The 20,651-nt window shown below is 30.8% G+C and overlaps 1 protein-coding gene across 1 annotated transcript; it reads left to right on the forward strand.

Moving 5' to 3' along the window:
- The first annotated feature begins 818 nt into the window (after nt 1-818).
- Nucleotides 819-18,665, forward strand: LOC132743277 (protein Wnt-10b-like). Its single transcript, XM_060731810.1, has 5 exons — nt 819-2,041; nt 9,291-9,559; nt 15,836-16,101; nt 17,335-17,475; nt 18,299-18,665. The coding sequence occupies exons 1-5, from the start codon at nt 1,587-1,589 to the stop codon at nt 18,614-18,616; spliced, it is 1,449 nt and encodes a 482-aa protein (XP_060587793.1). The 5' UTR covers nt 819-1,586; the 3' UTR covers nt 18,617-18,665.
- The last annotated feature ends 1,986 nt before the right edge of the window (nt 18,666-20,651 follow it).

Below are 20,651 nucleotides of genomic sequence, written 5' to 3' on the forward strand. Positions count from 1 at the left end.
TTGAAAGTCTGAGATTTGCGCCAAAATAACTTGGGATGGTATTATTAGGGGATGGAACATTTTGATGATATAAACACAATGTTCAGATTTAATATTACGTTATGGTAAACCTATAATTGAATAAAATGCTCCCTTTTAACCGATCCTTGCAAATTATGGTAAACAAATCAGTTAAAATTAGAAAAATATTATTATGTCATTCATCATATTAAGTAGTTCTTTAGTGTTATGTTGATTTGATAAAGATATATTAATAATCACCAACTATTCATTACATTAACCTTTAGAATAAAGGAGCTATGTTACACCTCCTTCATAAAAAATAAAACATAAATATAAAATAAATAAATACATAAAAATGATTTAAGATAATTTAAGATAAATAATAATAAAAATAGATAAATAAAAGAAAGAGCATGCAAATCTCCATCCCGCTCACAAATATGAAATAAGCACAAAAAAGCGAACGTTTCAAAGCCTACAATCCTACTTTCGAAGATATTTTTATTTCTAAAGCTTTGTTTTCAATTTGCACTACTGTTAACACACCAATTTAGCATTTTTGTTTACTTTGGAATTATCATTTATAAGTATTTGCATGAAGACTGTTGACACCTTACTGACCCAATTTGATAAACTTCAGAAAGATATAAATAGTGCAAAGTCAGCCTACCGATCCTAGTTCATCTTTAAATACAAATGAGAAATGCAAAGAATGAAAGGCGTGTAAAAGTTTATAAAATGGACTTTACAAGCTATAATTAGTTTTAGTTTATGTGTATCTAACAGTGTTTTTGATTAGCTCTTAGACTATCATGGACTATTTAAACCAATAAATCGGTTTACCTTTAAAATAGGCCTGTTCAACAAGCATTAAGGCTATAAACGCTAACTAATATCATTATTATCAATATCAAAGAACACCAAGAAAAACATAAAGCGGACTGATTTAATTTAACATTTTAATTCAAGGCGATTTTAGATGCTAATTTTTATATGTTGAAACTTAGTTTTATAGGAATATATTTTTATTTAGTCAACTTAGATGACTGATACTATTTACTCATCAGCATTGAGAATGTATGAACCTCCCACGGATTGGTTGATACATAAATCGGGCGCAATAGTGGATTTTTTTACTATTTACTGCGTCGAGTCATAGAAAGTTTAACACTCGTATTTAAGAGTTGAGTCGGGGTTGGAAAAGGTGATTTATTCACAGTAAGACTATAAAACTTCACCAATTACACCTGTCAAACATCTAGAAAAAAGAGATGTTATTAAACACTTGACTGACAGATTACCAACTTGCAGTTGATGAAAGTAAAGAAAAATGTAAAAGCAGTGTTAAAAAGTAAAAATATAATTACGTGAAAATCTTGTGTTAAACATTTATCTTTATCTTATAATTATATAAGAATAAAGTTTTGATTACTGAAGTTATTTGTATTTTTGATGGTGTAATAGATGGTAACATACTACGGGACTTAGCGAACTTAATATGGATTAATTAATTTTATAAAACATTTTCTTAACAGTATATTTTTCCCTTGTGCGATTTTTATATTATATTTGTGATCTTATTTATGGAGAAAGTAATGGAAAGGGATATTACTTGTAAGCAAAAATCTGCTGATTCAAACAATATGGATGTATATACTAGAACTTACAAGGAAAATATGTGTGACTGGAACGAGGACATGGAACACGTGACGGAACATCATTGTGACTGTATGGAACATAAAGAATATATTCAATTCGAGTGTACGAGACTTCTTCACTGCGGAAACAATTTTACAAGACATCGTGGTAAACGTTATGAAAATGTAAACAATATGGAACAGTGCATTAGTGACTTTAATGACGGAAGTGAAAAATATACATGGTTTCGGTGTAAAAAATGCGGAATAAAGAGGCAATTAAACGTGAACACATCTTCAGATTACAGAGGTATCACATCAAAGAGACAAACTAGATCGTCCGGATTAGCCAATTTCACCTTCGTCCTATTCATAACTTTACTCCTGTGTCAAAACGTTTTGTAAGTATTTTTAAGTCTTATTTTAGAACTAAGCATCCTACATTCTTAACTGATATACATGTCTTTTTTATTGTACATTGTATTTCAAATTGATATATTACAATCATAATGTGTCAAAGAAATGCATTAACATAGATGTTAACTCTATATATTTTTCACCATTTTATGTCACCTTTTTATGTCTTTTTGATGTATGACATAATGTGTCAAATTTACCTATGTCATAATATACGGACTCCATATGTTACAGTACAATGCTTTATTCATCTTTTATGGTTTAGTGTCGTTCATATATTAATTATAACTAGCATCGTTCATATATTAATTATAATTAACATCCTATTGACATATACAACTAAACATTCATTTCATAATAAGTATGATTATTATCCTAATTATCTTGTCTCCCAAATGCAACTAGGTTTCAACGGCAAAATTTATAATCAATGCTTATTTAACGTATTGAATTTAAGTAATAATTCATTTTCTAAAACAGCCAATGGAAATTTTTTATGATGCGTTTAAGTTTAATAGAACATGTTCTGTTCTGTTTTGTTAATTGTGCACTTTGTATCTTGAATAAAACAGTGCAAATTTTCTACAATAAAATAATAATAAATTTCAAATTTTTCTTTGTAAACTAAAACAGAAGGTATTGGCCTTAGGCTATCTCAAGATAATAAAGGTATTGATTTTTATCTAATTTTAATGATGATATTCAGTAATTAAAATATGTTTTTATGATGAAGAATAACATTTTGTTATTAAAAAGAACAAGGAATTTAAATCATTATTTAATTGTAAACATTAAAATCTACCAGAAATGAGTCTAGAATCTCTATGAGTAAAGAAAAGAAAATCTTCTCCCTCTTTCGATTGAAATCCGCCAGGCTGTTTGCCATTTACTATATGATATATTGTTGCGTCACAATCATGATAAAGGTTTGCGTTGAATAAAATGCTTGATAAGAGGATATTTAGAAGAAATATTCAAAGTATTTGTATTTCTATAGAGAGGCTGCAATAGAAAATGTGTTTTTACAGCATATAGAGCATGCTCTTGATAAGTTATGCAGCAAAGGACATCATAGTATATTAAAATAGTAAATTAAAGATTTCTAAGCGGTAGAGAAAAATAAAAAAAAGAAGAAGAAAAGATGCAGCATAAATAAGAAATGTTGAAAACTCAAGTTATTTGAAGAAGCAGACGTCATCAAGATAATGTGTGCATATTCATTATGCTACACCTCGTAAAACATGCAAACCACGAGGCCTAATGGTATAATAAGGTTTTTTTTTTTATATAAAACTCTTGAAACGAAATAAATTCGGATTCATTTTAGTGAACTATATGCTTTGAATAAGAACGACCATTCTTCTTTTTTCCCTCTTAATTTTTGTTATAATCAAACTTAAATTAATTAACATAAATTGTTTTTTTAAAAGGTTGAGCTCAAACGTGCTAAATAAGTAAATATAATTAATGAAACATTTGATTGAATTGAATTGGTAAAGGATATGTTAAAAATATGGACCTACTTTCCACCCTAACGACTTGCTTAAACGAAAAATGATAAAAATAGTAAGTTTGGATTAGCTTGACTGATAAAAATTAATGACAATATCCATTCTACAGATATGGATAAAGATAAAATTGAAAAGTGATACCTTGTGAAAATTACAAATGGAAATTCAATCAACATTCATATAGGTAGAAAAGTTCAAGAATTGATTGAAAGAAACGAGAAAGCGTTAACATTTAAAGATTTAACAAGTGCGATAATGGAAATGAAATACACGCAGGTTTTGAAAACGTTAACAGTGGTCACATTAAGAAGAAATAAATCGACCAGAAGCAATGAAATGTTCTTAAAGACTTGTTGAAATGTAATAGAAGATACTTTAGCACAAAGATATACGAGTATTATACCTTGTAGGCATTTAATATATATTTGTTTTGTTTGGCTTTACGGTGTACCCAACACGGTAAAGATCGTATGGTACCGAAACAGGAAAGACGATTTTGGATAACTTCGGTAGTTTTAAACTATAAGCAACACCAGGGGTCAAAACCACTTCACCTACTGGAGCTAAAAGATGCATAGATTTCAATGATGTCTAATGACTCAGTCCATAAAGGCTACCTCACAGCCACAAGAGGAATTCAACCCTTATTCTGTTGAGTTTCCAGCACACTTTTTTTAAACTAGCGACTATAAATAAAGGGAATTTATAGAAGAAGTTAGCCAGCAAACAGTGTAGAGCTTGGAATGACTACAATGATCTGGATGGCCTGGTTCTGTACTTGTAATCAATCACGGTTCACGCAGGTTAAAAGTTAAAGAATATTTGTTTGTTGGTGACCTTATGTGATTATCAACATTTGCATTTTTTCTTGATCTAATGTGTTACATGCGTAATTAGAATTTGTACTTAAAAACATTGACTGTACCCAATAAATACGAGGACCTCAAATATAATACCCTCCCTCTTGTGCTAACTGGGCGGGCTTATCTTTATTAAGATAAACTAGTGTCCTCTTGGTTTTCTTGTACTTGTTTTTTCCCAAATACAAACATTTGATCAGATAGTTAATGATCGATCTACTTTTTTGTTTAGAATCTTTATGTGTCTGAAAAGGCATTGAATGCACTTTTGTAGCAAGTTTGAAAGATGAAAGACAAAGTTTTGTCTGGTTTACAAAAAAAGACTTAGACCTTACTTAATTTTAACAAGGAAAGCGGAATACCACATTTATTTCGTAAAAATATGAAATTCTTCAATTGCAGTCATTGTGTAGATATCTAAAGGATTTTACCACTTTTTAAAGGGCGTATTCAAGACGGTTTTATTAGTGTTTAAGCGAGATTATAGTCTTTCATGATGGCTAGTATTGGTTAATTCATGTTAACCCTTGTCCTTAAAAGGTAAACACGGCGAATTTAAGGACAAACAAAGCATTAAAAATTCCGGTTTGTATTTCTACCCGGTTACCCTGGAATGTGGATAGCTTTACTTATCAATTTAGTAGTCAATTTACAGCTCTCTTGTACGAATAAGGGAGATTATTACAGATTATTGTATCGTTTCACGACGCCAAGCACCTGAACCGATATCATCACTTTTGTTTACATTGGTTATAATGTTATGATAAATATATTGCTAAGCTTAAATCTTGTTGCTGTGGAATTCATAGTACCCATTCAAACTGAGTTTTTGTACAATTACAAATCATTGAGTAAATGGATAAAAGCATTGTGTTCTTTAGATTTATTTCCAGGATAAAGTCGACCTCATCGTTCATATGCAATTTAACGACAGTGTTTAGTTTATTGAATGTTTGATATTAGTTTAAAGCTGTTCAATGTCAAGCTAGCATGTTGCCATTAATGTGATCATGGATATGTTTTGACTGAGACATTTGGTGCCAATACAATGATGTTGTGACTAACAGTGCCAATAAATGATCATTAAATGATCCATATATATCGCCTACGCATTGCTCAAAACTGTTGACAGCTGCCTTCGCCCTGACCCCCTCCCCCTCCTCCCAACGAAACACTATTTTAAGACATTGTACTTTATGAACGGACCGTTTAAACATTTGGTATTTAATATTATTATCGTAAGATTGCTTGCTTGTTTGAGTTATTCGGTTTTAAAAAATAAAATAATTTGGTGATGCCATTCATAATTGTTTGCCTAATTTGTTATTTCTAAATTTCTTAACATGTCGAACTTTTTTAATAGATATTTCTTTTATGTCGGGAGTTTTATAAAAACAAAAGCACAATTTTATTCCGTCTTTAACGTCCAAAACAAAAGGGCTTTTTCAAAATCTCATACTTTGACTGAAGTAAAATGATGCATTAAGGAATAGAACTTTTAATAAAGAAATACCAGAGACCTTGGATTTCCTAACAATTTACAAATATCATGCGTCCGACATACTTCACTGTAAACAAACCAGACAATTGTACAAAGCTCATTGAGGGCTTATTTACAAATGTAATCAAGATTAAGCCCCTCTATGCTACAGCTGATATGTAAATAAAAGTGGGTTAAGCGGTGATCCATCATACAAAGGCGTTTATATAGTTGTTCATTGTAGGACGTTCAATCGATTTGAACTGAAACTTTAGTACTTTGATGACAGGTGAAAGACTTCCGTCAAATTGTTAACTACATGTCGCAGATTTCAGAAATAATCTTTCATATAAAAACGCATTTTTACTTTTGGTTACAAAGCTTAAAGGCTTTGGAAGACAGCACGAGCATAGGGGAATGTTGCATATAGTGCTAATCTATGATCTGTGCCCTTTTATTATATAATTTGACAATAACCTTTTTCTGTTAACTGCTTTAACCAAGCATAGTAATGCCTGGCTCTGTCGGACATACCCTTTATATTAGCATCTTTTGTGTAGTAATGTAGGGCGATTTTTAAAAATGAAAACCATTTTTGCTTTATATCACATGTAATCTTATTTGTAAATAATTCCTTGTTTTTAAGATATTCTCAAGTTTTTATTTCACATGGTACTTATCCGTTGTTTCAAAACATTCAATTTATTACATAATGTGTCAGTCATTTTAAAATAATTCATTACGTAATTCATCAGTCAATTTAAAACTATTCATTAAATAATTTATCGGTCATTTTAGAACAATTCATTACATAATTTATCAGTCATTTTAAAGCAATTCATAACATTTTTTTCTGACATTGCAAAGCAATTAATTACATGATTTATCAATAAATTGCATAATTTATCTGTCATTTCAAAACAATTTATCTGTCAATTTTAAAACAATTCATGTCATTTTTAAAGAAAATGTACATAATTTTGTCATTTTAAAACAATTAATTGCATAATTCATCTGTAAATTTGAAACAATTCATAACATAATTTATCAGTCATTTTAAACAATTTATTGCATAATTCATCAGTCGTTTTAAAACCATTCATAACATACTTTATCTGTCATTTCGAAACAATTTATAACATAATTGTTCTGCCATTTTTGAACATTTCGTGACATATTTTACATTATTTTGAAACCATTCATAACATAATTTTCTGTCATTCTAAAACAGTTCATTACATGATTCATCAGTCATTTTAAATTGATTCATTACACAGTTTTTCCATCACTTTAAAACAATTCATTACATAATTTTATTTTCATTCTAAAACAGTTCATTACATAATTTATATGTCATTTTAAAAAAATCATGACATTACCTATCTGTTTTATATTTTAGAATGAAGAATTAGATAAAATAAAATATATCTTTTCTCGTCTTTTATCTTTATTTTGAACACCATTAACGTTATAAATGTTTCATAAAATAACGGTTTTATTTCCATTCTTAAATTATTGCCTTTTTTAATTGACAACATTCTAATTAATTAATTAATTAGGTATCGTCAGCTTCAATATTTCATTGAAATTCAAAAATGGTAAAATGGAAATTGTTAGGAGTTTGTTTTGGTGGGGAACATTAGTCTATAACTATTGGCAAAATATACCATCATTTTGATAATCTACGTTGAACTTTTGAACATATAGACTCGTAAAGCACTTGGTATATGAACGAATTCGAGGTCCATCCACTTTTCAATTTGCTCATCACGTGTACGATTAAAATATATAAATAAAATTGTCTCCAAAGTAGGAGTATGGTACGGGGTATTACACTCTTTTTTCCTACAATAAAATCTATCGTCACAAAGGGCAATTTCAATACTTTAATATGACTATTATTAGACGGTTTAGCGTGAAATCCGATGTCACGGCTGACCAATGAAAGCAACTCTTTGAAAAACAAAAATGATTTCCGCTTTATCATCCACTAATAGATATCTGCGTTAAATTGTGAAAGTATATCAAAATTAGGATGGATACATCGGTTGACTTTCTTTTATCTGACCGACGTTAAAAGCCAAAAGAAACAAACATATTTTAACACCTTGTATTCGTCATAAAACTTTTAACCACATGAAAGGTGAAAATTGTTTTGATAAGCTCTTAGTGTATCTATAATTCAATAATTGTGCTCGCAATAAAAGTGTTTCTATATTTGCTTTCGCTGTGAAAATTGTTAATTTTATAGTCCAATTATTTTTATTAAAATGGAATAGCCTTTAGTAAAGTTTGGATGGGTGGTTTACATATTGAACTAATACCTGTTTATTTTTAAGTAATACGTGTGAACGCGGTATTTATATAGTGTGATACAAGGTAATCTGTAAATTAGATAGGTCCACATTGTATTACATTTTTAAAAAGAACGCGGTTTTGTTAGTATGGTGACGCAGACGCTACCGGAAGTAGAAATGACGTCAAAAATAATCTTTTTATCACTTTCTTCTATATAACCTATTTTTGTCTGTTGTAATAATTGGATCTGTAAGCAAAGATGTTGAATAAGAACAACAATACCTATGCAAAAATTGAAACGGCATCGTGACCTTTAAACTGATTTACATTGTAAACAAATGTTGGAATTTGTTAATGGCATCTTTTCCTGAATATATAAATATGCAAATCTAAACTCCAAACAAGCAGTTAAAAGGTTTTACATTAGGCATCATTCCGGCAAAACCAAGGCGGAGGTCTGGAAGAGAGGTGCCCCTATCCTGTCATACAGTATCTGCTTACATGTTACTAATATCAACAATATACCGCCCTCAAGTACTGGAATAAAATGAATTTTTACGTTGATTTGTTGTGTATATTTATTTATTTATTCAGTTGCCTTATAAGTGCAGATAATATTAGATTAAATAGGTTGTGACAAATGCATGGTTCAAGTTTACCTGCTCCAAACAATGTGATGTAATGGAGGAAGTAACAGAGGTTTGAATTTTAATGATATAAACAATATCCCTGGCAGTATTATACGTTAAACATATATAAGTTATGTAGATTTGTGTTCCTTATTTGCTCATAGAAAATAAACCAATTGGAATTTGTTGAATTACATTTAAAAGGGAAGAAATTGTTGTTTTGACGTCATTTATTTTACACGTCACACGTGTTTTCTTCTCAAAACCAAATACGTTTTTCTTTTAAAAAGCCTTAGAAAGGAATAGTATTCACAGCTTAACATTCCAACTAAAAAGCCTGTAATACACTGGAAAAGAAAGTAATTTCTGTGACGTCATTCAGTAAAATTTCACACGTCAATGTTTTTTTTAATGTTTCCCTTTTTAAAAATAAGAACTTTTCTTTAAACTTTCAGATGCCTAGATAGTAATGACATCCTACAGCTGAACATTCCAACTAAAGAGCCTGTAATAGACCCAAACACGATATGTAAAACATTTCCCGAGCTTTCACCAAAGCAGTATAAACTTTGTTCAAAATATCCCGACGTGACGGCGTCGGCTATACAAGGCATTCAAATAGCAATCCACGAGTGTCAATATCAGATGAAAGAACACCGGTGGAATTGTTCGAGTCTCGAGAAGAAGAACAAGAATCCTCATTCAAGCCCATTACTAAAGAAAGGTCAGTAGCCATCAGTTTAGATAAATAGAAAAGTTTCAATTGTATTTGTATATAAAACATTGTATTATGCTTTATGCTATATACACTATTTATAACCTATTTTGAAAGAAAGGTTAGTTCTCGTATGTTCAGACATGTAAAATTGATCAATCAATTTATCAATGATTCTTTCTTTCTTTTTGAACTTTTCATCATTTTCTTTTATTATGGAACACACACAAAGTGCATACTTCCAAAGTATTGTATGAATGTTTTCTTTTTAATATATTACCAGTCCAAACACATCATTGTGTATGAAGTAATTCTTAAAAAAAATAATGAAACCAACTGAAATAAAATTAAAAAAATTGTCGGAACGGTGTTCTGCAAAAAGAAGGTACAATGTATACCATTACGATTGAAATTGACAAAAAATAAACATGTTACGTGACAACATTTATTTAAGAATGTCTTTCTTACAAAGGAAAAGAAAAAAGACAACCGTTAACCATGTTTTTGTTCAAATTGATAAAAAGGTCACGCTGATTATAATAAGAAGAAGGATAGCAATTTTTCGGCTCAAGTATCTAGAAACAATCTGTACAAAAATTGAAGATAACTACTTAAACTGATTATCGATGGCCCGATAACATTGAAGTTTTGACTCATGTTTACAATTTCTTCAGAGCTCCTTGGAGGGCTGTAGTGTATAAAGTTACTCGGTGAACAAATGGATGGTCCCTAATTGACTCCAAACAAATACTTAGTGTGAAGTTAATTTGATAAAGCGTAAATAATAACGTAATGGAATACTGGCAATCTTTCTGCGTGATGGACAGATAAACTGGTAAATTGGAGTTGGTTCGGGTATGAAATCAATTCATTATATATTGTTACGGGTCGTGAAACTAAACAACCAAACTAATTAAGTGGAAAATGGCTTGTGAAAAAATGGCTGAGAAAATCGTTTAGCAAGGCGGACAAGGCCGTCGCCTAAAATCTATTTTAAAGATTTTATTTTCACATACGAACTACTTTGTCTTCATTGTACAATTGTGAATATAAACTGTTTCCCCCTCTTAAAATGATATATATTTGCGCTCCGTGTTATTCACCTAGACTATAATCAATTTATATCCCCTCCCGCTAACAAAGGTAAAAAATACAGAAAGCAATAATACTTGCAAAAATAATTTTACAGAGTCCAATGAAATGCGCAATTAATCTGGTGAAACTCATCCTCAATAGATTGCACAATACAGATATCACGGTTTACTTCGATACAACTTTAGAGCTTTAATTTCATATTATAACATTTCTTTCAGAAATATAAAACAAGTCATTCAAATGAATTTCAGAATTAGTCACTTTTGTCGGAAATAAAAATACCCCTAGAAACCGAAAAGATGCATATTACATTACGAATTACTGGTTTAGTGAATGAAAATGGGGGGTGAGTTAATATTGGGTAAGGAAACCTGTTTCTACAGATACGTTTCAACCTGTGTTGATAATTATCACATTAAATATATAGCATGTGTTTTATACGGTGAAATGTGGCTTCAAAAGCATCGTTAAAGGGGCCATTAACATTCATGTTAACAAGGTCGCAATTACATGATAACTGATATTCGCAATAACCCATAAAAACCGCAGTGATTCAATAAATTATGGACTAAGCACAATATCGCGTGGTTTTACTAACCGATTAGTTATTTAGGCGCATTCTGACGTACAGCATTTAATCCGTAGTTAATTGGATTATTTTCAATGTTATAAGCGAAGTGCAGCTGAAGTGTACGCCATGTTAAGCATCATGTAAAATCTAACTTGACAGTTTTGAATTGCAAATTATTGGGAACCTTTTCGACTCAAATTTGTGGAAATATTCGTTTTCAACTTTGTTATTTGGGTAATTGATGATTTAAGATCCGGTTTCGGGTTGATTCGGTGTATATTTAAGTCCATAAATCCTGCGTAGAATAGGACTGAGGTTGTTTAACCTATTACAGGCAAAGTATTGTATAGAACTGTTTATGATCACATTTATTACACTAAATACGAATTTCCCTTTTGGCTGAAGGATTGTCTTAAAGACATTGATTGAGGCTCCAGAATTGCAGACACCGTTGACCGTAAGAGGCGAATAAATTGGTTCGAATTCTGGAGTCTATGCATCTCTCTAGCTCCAACAGATGACATGGTTTTGACTTAAAGTTTGTTATACCCGAGGTTAGGCAAAATCACCTTTCCTGTTTCTGCGCCGTATTACCTAAATTGTGTTGGTTCGCCGTAATACCAAAGAAAACAGAAGAAAACTAAATTCAAATGAAAACGGCAATTCAGCTTCTATTGTAACATGAAGTTTTAAATGCAATGTTATGAGTCTATGTATTTCATATAAAAAATATGTCAAAAACTAATCTTATGAAGGCACCCTTTGTATCATATTGATAATCAATAAAATTTCATAACTTGATTAATTAGATATATACTACTACAGGAGAACATGAAATTTGACCCATTGTAAAATGTAAGTGAAATTTTAAAAGACTGAACAAATCATATTGATAACATTTCTGGCGAAAACAAACAAGAATGTAAATGATTTCCGAACAAGCAAATTTGGCCTTTTAATATTATTTATGACCCCGATTCTCTTGTCAAACAAAATATCTTTGGCAAAACCTCACTTTTCATTGCGCTAAATTATCTTAATTGAAAAGTATGGAAACAATATGAACATTTGATAAATAGATATACGTTTTTTCTTAGGATAATTAATACATTATCTGATACTAGTAATCTGACCTACCATGTTTATGAAGGTTTGGAAACGGAACCAGACCAGAATTTAGCCTCGTTATAATCATACATTTTACCCGAATCATTTGCCGACCAAATGTACCAGTTTTTGCCGTGTTTACGTTAACGCTGGTTAGCCACCGATGAAAGAAACTTTGAAGTTTTGTTGAATCTTTTATGCTTTAAAGTAATTGTTTACCTAAGTCGGAAACTGTGGTGTTTGGAAGTTTTCCTACAAAGAAATCTTTTCTTAGCTTTATTGATTTATTCATGTCATTTTTCTTGCAAATTCCTTTGGAAAAAAGGAGGCTTTGAACGGATTGTAAAAAAAGCATTTTGTAAATATCTTTGAAACTGTAGCCAATACACGCATTATAAAGATTTATATTGTTTAAAACAAGACCATAGAATTGGAAAATTTTCTCAATCACAAGTGATTTGAAACAAAATAATTATCAATAGAAAAAAGATCTAGACTCAACGTCAATGTTTAAAATTATATGGTATAAGAGATGGTGTCCAGCTTCATTAAGGTAAATGGTTATATACAAGACGGTATTTTGTATGTAAATGTGAACCTTCATGACAAAAGTCTTGGCTGATCGGACTTGAAAACAAAATCGAAGCACAATTAAAGCCATCTAATATTATGAAACAAATATCTTTCTTTTGAAATAGGTATTTTCATTTTTCTCAGCAGGTACTTGGCTCACGTGCTCACGTGCTCAATCGGCTGCTAATCGTCTGCTAATTAACTATAAATTGATATGTTTAATGATAACTACCGTATTAATTCGGAACAGGTTTCTCTTCCACTTGGAGGCAATTATCGCGGGGAATTGTAAAGTAAATCTACACAGAAACGAATTACAAGTAAAACTGTTTTTCTTGCCCGAGTAAAAATAAATGTTTAGTAACTAATAAGCATCTAATAAAGTAACGATAAGAACTTAAAAAGAATTAGTCAGCAGGAAAAAGGTTGTGTATAATTGTGTAAATAAATTGGCAGGTGCTTTTTGCTGTTAGAAAAGAAAACAGGCACCGTTATATATTCGTATAATAGTTTTTTATGCATGAATAGAATAATTAGAAAACAGAAAACATTTTGCAATCATACCGGAACTTGTTTTAAGATATATATTTAAAAGAAATCACTTTTTCTTACAATTTCTTACAACACTACAAAATTGAATGTTTCACCGAAACGGTTCTTAGACGGCAATGTTTACTGTAAGCTGTCGTCTGCCTCGCCGGCTGTAGAAGCTCATGCATATTTCAACACGTTGTACTGGTGCAGGAAGACCACAGGTACCCATCAGTTCATATTTTAAGTCCCTTGCTGGATTCGAACCCACAGCGGGGCAAGTGACGGTTATTATCATTTAGAGTGACACATTTGTGTCATTCTATGAAAAAGGGAGTATGTGCCATAAAATAAATGATAGAAGGTAGAGACTATGTGAGTAAAGAATTACAGGAGTAAATACTTTCGATTTCATTCTGGAAAAGCCTCAAATTAATAACTTTAGAATTATTATTTTTCGAGAATGAAATTTAAATGATTTTCTTTCAATGTTTTGAAAGTTTCCTTTCCTATAAATTACTCTTTAAACACATTATTCTAAAATTGTTATTGAATCAACAATATTCTTAAGGTTGGTCATATTCAGGAATTAAGGAAGGCTGTCCGGATTGGTAGAAGGTGTCACATAAATGATTATAAAACCAATTTTCTTTAACTCTTTTCTCTTGCTTACCTCTATTCTATTATCGCAATTTTTATTCTTTCGGCTTCAACAGACAAATTTATGAAATACAGACGTATGTTTTCGGCAAATGAGCTTTCAAAACGTGATATAATGTATTTACTTATTACAAACTGAAAAGGATATATATAAAAAAACTAAATAGATTTTTTCCTCTTAATCCGATCTTTAATTCCGCTTAATTCAGAAACGAAATAGGGGTTGCGTCCGTTTTAAAGATTTTGAAAATGCTAAGTGAAGTCGAAGTAAATATTATAATTTTATGATCGTGTTGGTGGTACATTGAAACGATGTTAGCCGATTTATTCCGCGTGGCCGCAAATGCCGCAGTAACGCTGGTTTTATGAGCATTTGATATGGGATTTGATGTGCGAAGCATTTTTATCGAACTCAATTGATCAGAAATAAACTCTAAGTGTACTCTTTAATGCATTACTTGAATGAAATTCCATTATATACGGGTAAATTGATAAAAAAGAACATATGTTTACCGAAAGGCAATTTGCATTCCAAATAATGTATTAAAGTATTAAACGAATGCATCAGGCATTCAAAAACGCCACATTCAGGGCTACTGGATCAAAATAAATTACTAGATTCGAGTACAAGAACTTGTTAGTTAAATGCAAAATGTAATTTTATATGACAGATGTCCGTTAAAGCTTCGCATTTGTGAAGGACTAATACGCAGAAAAGGTTTTAAACACCCAATTAAAATAGTTTTTTATATATATATCAACGTCTTTTAAAGCTAAACATATGATATTTACGAAACACCGGTTTCAACTTAATCTTTGGACAAGTATATGGTTCCCCTGACGTAACATCGGTGACACATTTTAATTTCTAAAAACGTAATAATATTTGGTAATTACGAAATGCCTATCGTAAACACGTAATATTAATTCGTAAATAAAGACACACTATTTCGTCTTACGTAATACGATATTATTATTATTTCTATAAATCGAAAACATTATTATATTTTGTATAAAACGTAGTTGATATTTCCTAAATACTGAAAGTATTTTGTAATACGTAGTGTCATTTCGGAAAACAACAACAACAAACAACAACAAACCCAAATAACACTGCACTTAAGCATGGAAGGTGGAAAAGGGTTAAATGCTATCCAACACTTGTCAAACTTCTATACATTGAATTAATTTATCGTTATACAAAATACAAACATAATGTTGTTAAGACTTATAAAAATATTATTACGTTTTTATGAAGTACGAAATGAAATTAAGTGAAATCGTTACCACTTCTGGGATAGGGATAAAAAACTTTACTGTTCATTCTTTTCAAACTTATTGCAAATCATTTGGCGTTTTATGTGCTTTTTTAAAAATGCTTTGCATCAAAAATGTAAAAAACAAACAAAAACAGTTTCTATCCTTATTTAAAAAAACACACAAGAGAAAAAGGAGAACAAAAAATAAGAAATTTACAAAGATACATTCCCATTCTTAACCTCGTGAAATAGAACATCTTGAAGTACGAAGCTCTCATAATGACAAAGGTAACGAAATCAATAGTAAAATGACATATTTGGTTTCAATGGGTATGTTTATTGCAGACCATGAACCAATGCCCTGTAGCACCGGCTGAAAACGTATTTATGCAACCCAAGCTTATATTGAGCTATTCTAAACCAGTAACCGATATAGTTTAAAATTCAGAGAACAAAATAATAAAATAATAATGATTTTTGATATTTCAGGATATAAAGAATCGGCCTTCGCATATGCTTTAGCCTCAGCAGGGGTAACACACCAGGTGTCTACAGCGTGTAGTATGGGCAAGTTGAAATCCTGCGGGTGTGATATGAGTATGCAAGGAGAAGTCAAGGATAAGTTCGAGTGGGGAGGTTGCTCACATAATGTCGAGTTTGGTGATAATTTCGCCAGAAAGTTCACACGAGCGCGAGAGGCAGCACGAGATATCCATGCAAGAATAAATCTGCATAACAACAGGGCAGGACGACTGGTAATAAATTGTTTTACATGTTGTTTCCATTATATTGATATTTTTCTTCTTTTTCAATTTTGTTCAATTATTTCTTCAATTTCTTTCAAAATATTACAAATGATATAAAAATGGGAATTAATTAGTAGATGTAAAAGTCAATAGAAGATCTTCCATGAATGAAAAACAATATCATTTCACACTCTTTAAATTTCATTATAATTGAAATAATAGATCAATTCATTTGACATATAAAAGTTGATATGAAAGACATATATTTATATATATTAAAACAACAACAACAATAACAACAGCAACAACAACATCATCAGGAGCAGCAGCAGCACAACAACAACAACAACAAAACAAGCAAACGCTTAGACAAGCAAAAAGTATCCCGCATTAAAAAAACCCTCAATTTTCATAGTATTTATTTTAAGTCGAAATTGTAAAAAACCGCAAAGATAACAGTTTAATGACGTTAAAAAGCAGATATTTTAAAAGATCAAAATTTTAATGACTTAATTATTTGATTAAAATCTATATCAATAAATCTAAAATAAAATATTAGCAACGCTGGAGACAGTGTTGTAAAAAAAAGTTAAAAATAGATGTGATATTGTGAGCCATTAAATGAAATTTATATGTATTATATAAACTTTTCATTTGTTACGCAATCTCGATGTATAAAATTTTGCGATTTTTTTGTTACTCAGGTTCTTAGTGAAATTTAAGCAATTTGTTTAACATTACAGTGGTCACTAAATCGCATAGTAGATTTTTAAGAGCACAAATAGAAACAACAACAAAAATATACAAGATGTTTATATTGTAGACATATTTGAAATACGTATGATAATAATTCTGCAATAAAATTGAAATTCATTAAAAATTCATTAATTAGTTGTTTATGCATTTTAACGTACACACTTTACATACATGTTTATATAGTTATATATATAAATTATATTTGTTGAGTTGATATCTACGGCGTATTGTGGTAGTTTCATGATTTTACAGCATGCTCATGGTGCGGTGCCCTGGTGTATCCAATGTGACCCGCTGCCGTGCTCTGATGTATTCAATGTGGCCCGCTGCCGTGATCCGGAGCGTGAACTACAGACACCACCTCTATTTATATTTGAAACAAATGTCATGTACATATATAACAAAACATTAACTTATCGTGTGCGTTAAAAAAGGAATTCATTTACAAATGCATCTTCCAACATATATCAAATATATTTTCTACAGGTTATACTGAAGAATGTCAGGAAACAGTGTAAATGTCACGGAATGTCAGGTAGCTGTGAGGTAAAGACGTGTTGGAAAGTATCGCCAGAATTTAGAATAGTTGGTGAAATTCTTAAGAAAAAATACGAAAAAGCTTCGAAGGTAAGTCACTTAATGGATTACACTTTTAAAACCTCTGCTTTATTTTGAAATGAACTTGTCCATCTTTTTTTTCTGAACTGTTCATTATCATTTTTGGAAATATCAAGCTGCAAAAGATTTTCAGCCAACAATATAGAGTCTGGCCAGGGATGAGCAGCCTGGTCAGACACTATTCTGATGGCAAAGAAATAATAATTTCAAGTCCTGCAGGGTAACGGTTAAGATATCATAAAATACATTTTCTAATAATTATACTAGTCTAGAAATATCTAAAATTCACCACAGGCTTGGTGTAACTCCTAACAAACCTGCTACTCGCCTTAAAAACCAAGTATGTTTGTTCTATTATCCTAACCTCAAGCCCAATGACTAATATCACAATATATTAAAGATATTACACGGGGAAGTCAAAAGCTTTGACACCCGGTTACGTATTACAAGTGTATATGTAAAAGGAAATCAAATAAAAAAACAACAAGATTTTATACCTTTCAGTTAAATTTCCAGTGTCAATTGTAGTTTGGCGCCGCCATTTTCAATGGTACTCAATGATAATCGGCAAGGTATTCCGATGACGGAACAATTCTGACTTTTCGGCTGAAAACGGAAGCGGTGCATAAAATAACGAATTACACCTCTAAAACGAAAAATGTAAAGTAAGAAATGAACGTAAATATTTTATCTGACTTCCCCGTTCATGAGACTTTGCCTACTTTCATATTATATGAAGATACAAGTTTATACAGGTTATGATATTATTTTTATAATGTTTTTCAGTATATGTTTAACTTTCAAGTTTTAACAATGACTTTCTTTATTTTAGGTCAATATAAGTAATAAAACTGGTAAGAAAAACAAACGGAGACTTGTGAGAAAGCAGAAAAACACTGAACTAGTATACTATGAGAAATCTCCTAACTATTGTGACCCAAACCCTGAAGTTGACTCACCTGGAACAACCGGACGTTTCTGTAACAAATCGAGCACAGGACTGGACAATTGCGACACCTTGTGTTGTGGGCGTGGTCATAATACTCTCCGAGTAAGGAGAGCAGAACGGTGTAACTGTAAATTTCACTGGTGTTGTTACGTCGTATGTCAAACTTGTGTGTCCAATGAATGGGTAACTGTTTGCAAATAGTAGAAAAACATAACGAGGCCCAGAGAGATGTTATAGGTGGAAAATAAGCAGTGTATGAAACAGTGTTGTGTGAATATAGCAATATATACATTAGAAAAATACTAAACTCCGTAAATGAAATGTTTAAGGGAGTAAAGATGAAAATAAACACTATAAAACAGCAAAGGGACCGATGGACTTTTGTTGAAACAAGAGAGTGACAATATTAAATCAGGAAACTGATGTCGACACAAGTACTAAAACGCAAAATAAATTCTATTCTAGAATAATAAGTGTGAAGCCGAAGTCGATAAAAAAGTGATGACGTCAAAAATGATGTCATAGAACTTAAAAGTAATTTCCCAACACTGGCTTTGTTACAAGAAAAAATGCAATAGATTTATTTTCTATGTCTTAAAGGCCAATTATTTCCCAGAAATGCTTTCATTTTTATTTCTCAAAAGATTTTTATTTTTGTGTCCTATAGCTTTTAAAAATGTTACTCTTTGGCCAATTATCAGAGCCATCTTTTTGCTTATTTCGTTTTTGCTATAGTGACTTAGTATCTTGTATGGAAGACAAAATACTACTTTGGTAAAATTTTGCTACTTTTATGCCAAAAAAAAAAATAATCAAAGATTATTAAACTATGTTTCAAGAAGGAAAGAAAATATTCATTTCTGAGGCATAATGTATCTTTAAGGTATGGAAATTTGGTCGTTTGAACTTCATTATTAATGTATTGTTTGCAAGTAAGTTCGTATTTACTAAGATATATATGATATATATGTATTTCGTTGATACCAATCAAATTGTAGCGGTTAAAAGTGATCAACTTCTTTGTATGTATACAATGTTAAATGTTCATGTTAATGCTATGATTTCAGAAAGCATATTTCTCCATATTATTTTTAAATATTCACATTTGAACTCTTAGCTCGCTGGCGGCAAAATATATAAATATGCGTCAGGTGCAGACCACCCGCACCGTCTGGTCATGGTTTTCAATGTTCGCTACTCAGTCAGTACACATTCTAAAAACTAATCCCTAAACGATTGACAAGTTTATTTATAAGATATTTAGCACGTTAAGTGGTAGAAATTGTTCTGATATAAATAGAAATTATAGATTATAAATGAAATTTCCATCACATATTTTTGTTAGCAAAACATATGCCACCTCCGCAAAGCACTTTACACAATCACAAGAAAGATACGTCTGAAATAGATTTTATGTTTCGAAAAAAATAAAAAACAATTTCAAGAAAAAACAAAACATACAAACAATTACAAATGTAAAATCATCTTCATCTGCATTTTCATATTTTTTCTGGTTCTTTCGGAATCTTTGAATTGTTGAGGACAAATGTCGCATAGGGCGGTGCTAGGGTGTGTGAAAGATGTTGCTGTTCCATCAGAAAGAAAATTCATTAATCCGAGTCATTTTGGATTTTTTGTTTTCATATTTGTCAAGGGTTGCCCTTTTTTAAAAGTCTTATATCATAGCTAATGTTATTTAGTCTGTGAAATATCATTTAAAATGTCTAAAATACAAACAAGAGACACACCGAAAGCTCACAACTAAACTAAAAAATGTATAATCATCTACTCCACAAAGTTTCTCAACCCCCCGAAACGTTGGAGGTTGAAAACTTTTTGGAGTAGATAATTATAAATTAATTGTTTACAGAACGATTTCAAAATAAAATGATTTTCAATTTACATTATAAAAATCATGTATGAATGATATTAGAAAATCATTATGTTATCATCAATTACCTTGTGTTTACGTTTATCTTTCCTAATCTGAAAATGAAACCATAACGTATATACATGTAAGCCATATTTTACTGAGGATGGGCATTATATTAGTACTTTATACAATTCAGTAAATCTCTTCCCTTTTGTACTTCAAACGAAACCATTTTCTTTCATAAAAGTACGTAAGTCCCGAAAAAAATATTTTACTCGTTTGTTATTGATGTCTTTATAAAAACAGTCTGGATTTTCGCTTTGGCCTCTGAATAAAAAAAATAACCTTATAATCAATGTGCTT

The sequence above is a fragment of the Ruditapes philippinarum genome, unplaced genomic scaffold (genome assembly GCF_026571515.1).
Source record: "Ruditapes philippinarum isolate M1 unplaced genomic scaffold, ASM2657151v2 ctg331_1_1_1_1, whole genome shotgun sequence".
Taxonomy (NCBI): Eukaryota; Metazoa; Mollusca; class Bivalvia; order Venerida; family Veneridae; genus Ruditapes; species Ruditapes philippinarum.

Bases quoted from the DNA above. Each gene is read 5' to 3' on its own strand.
- LOC132743277 (XM_060731810.1), top strand. From the start codon at position 1,587: ATGGAGAAAGTAATGGAAAGGGATATTACTTGTAAGCAAAAATCTGCT. The intron at 2,042-9,290 runs GTAAGTATTTTT...TTAAACTTTCAG, and splicing joins CTCCTGTGTCAAAACGTTTT to ATGCCTAGATAGTAATGACA. The intron at 9,560-15,835 runs GTCAGTAGCCAT...TTGATATTTCAG, and splicing joins AAGCCCATTACTAAAGAAAG to GATATAAAGAATCGGCCTTC.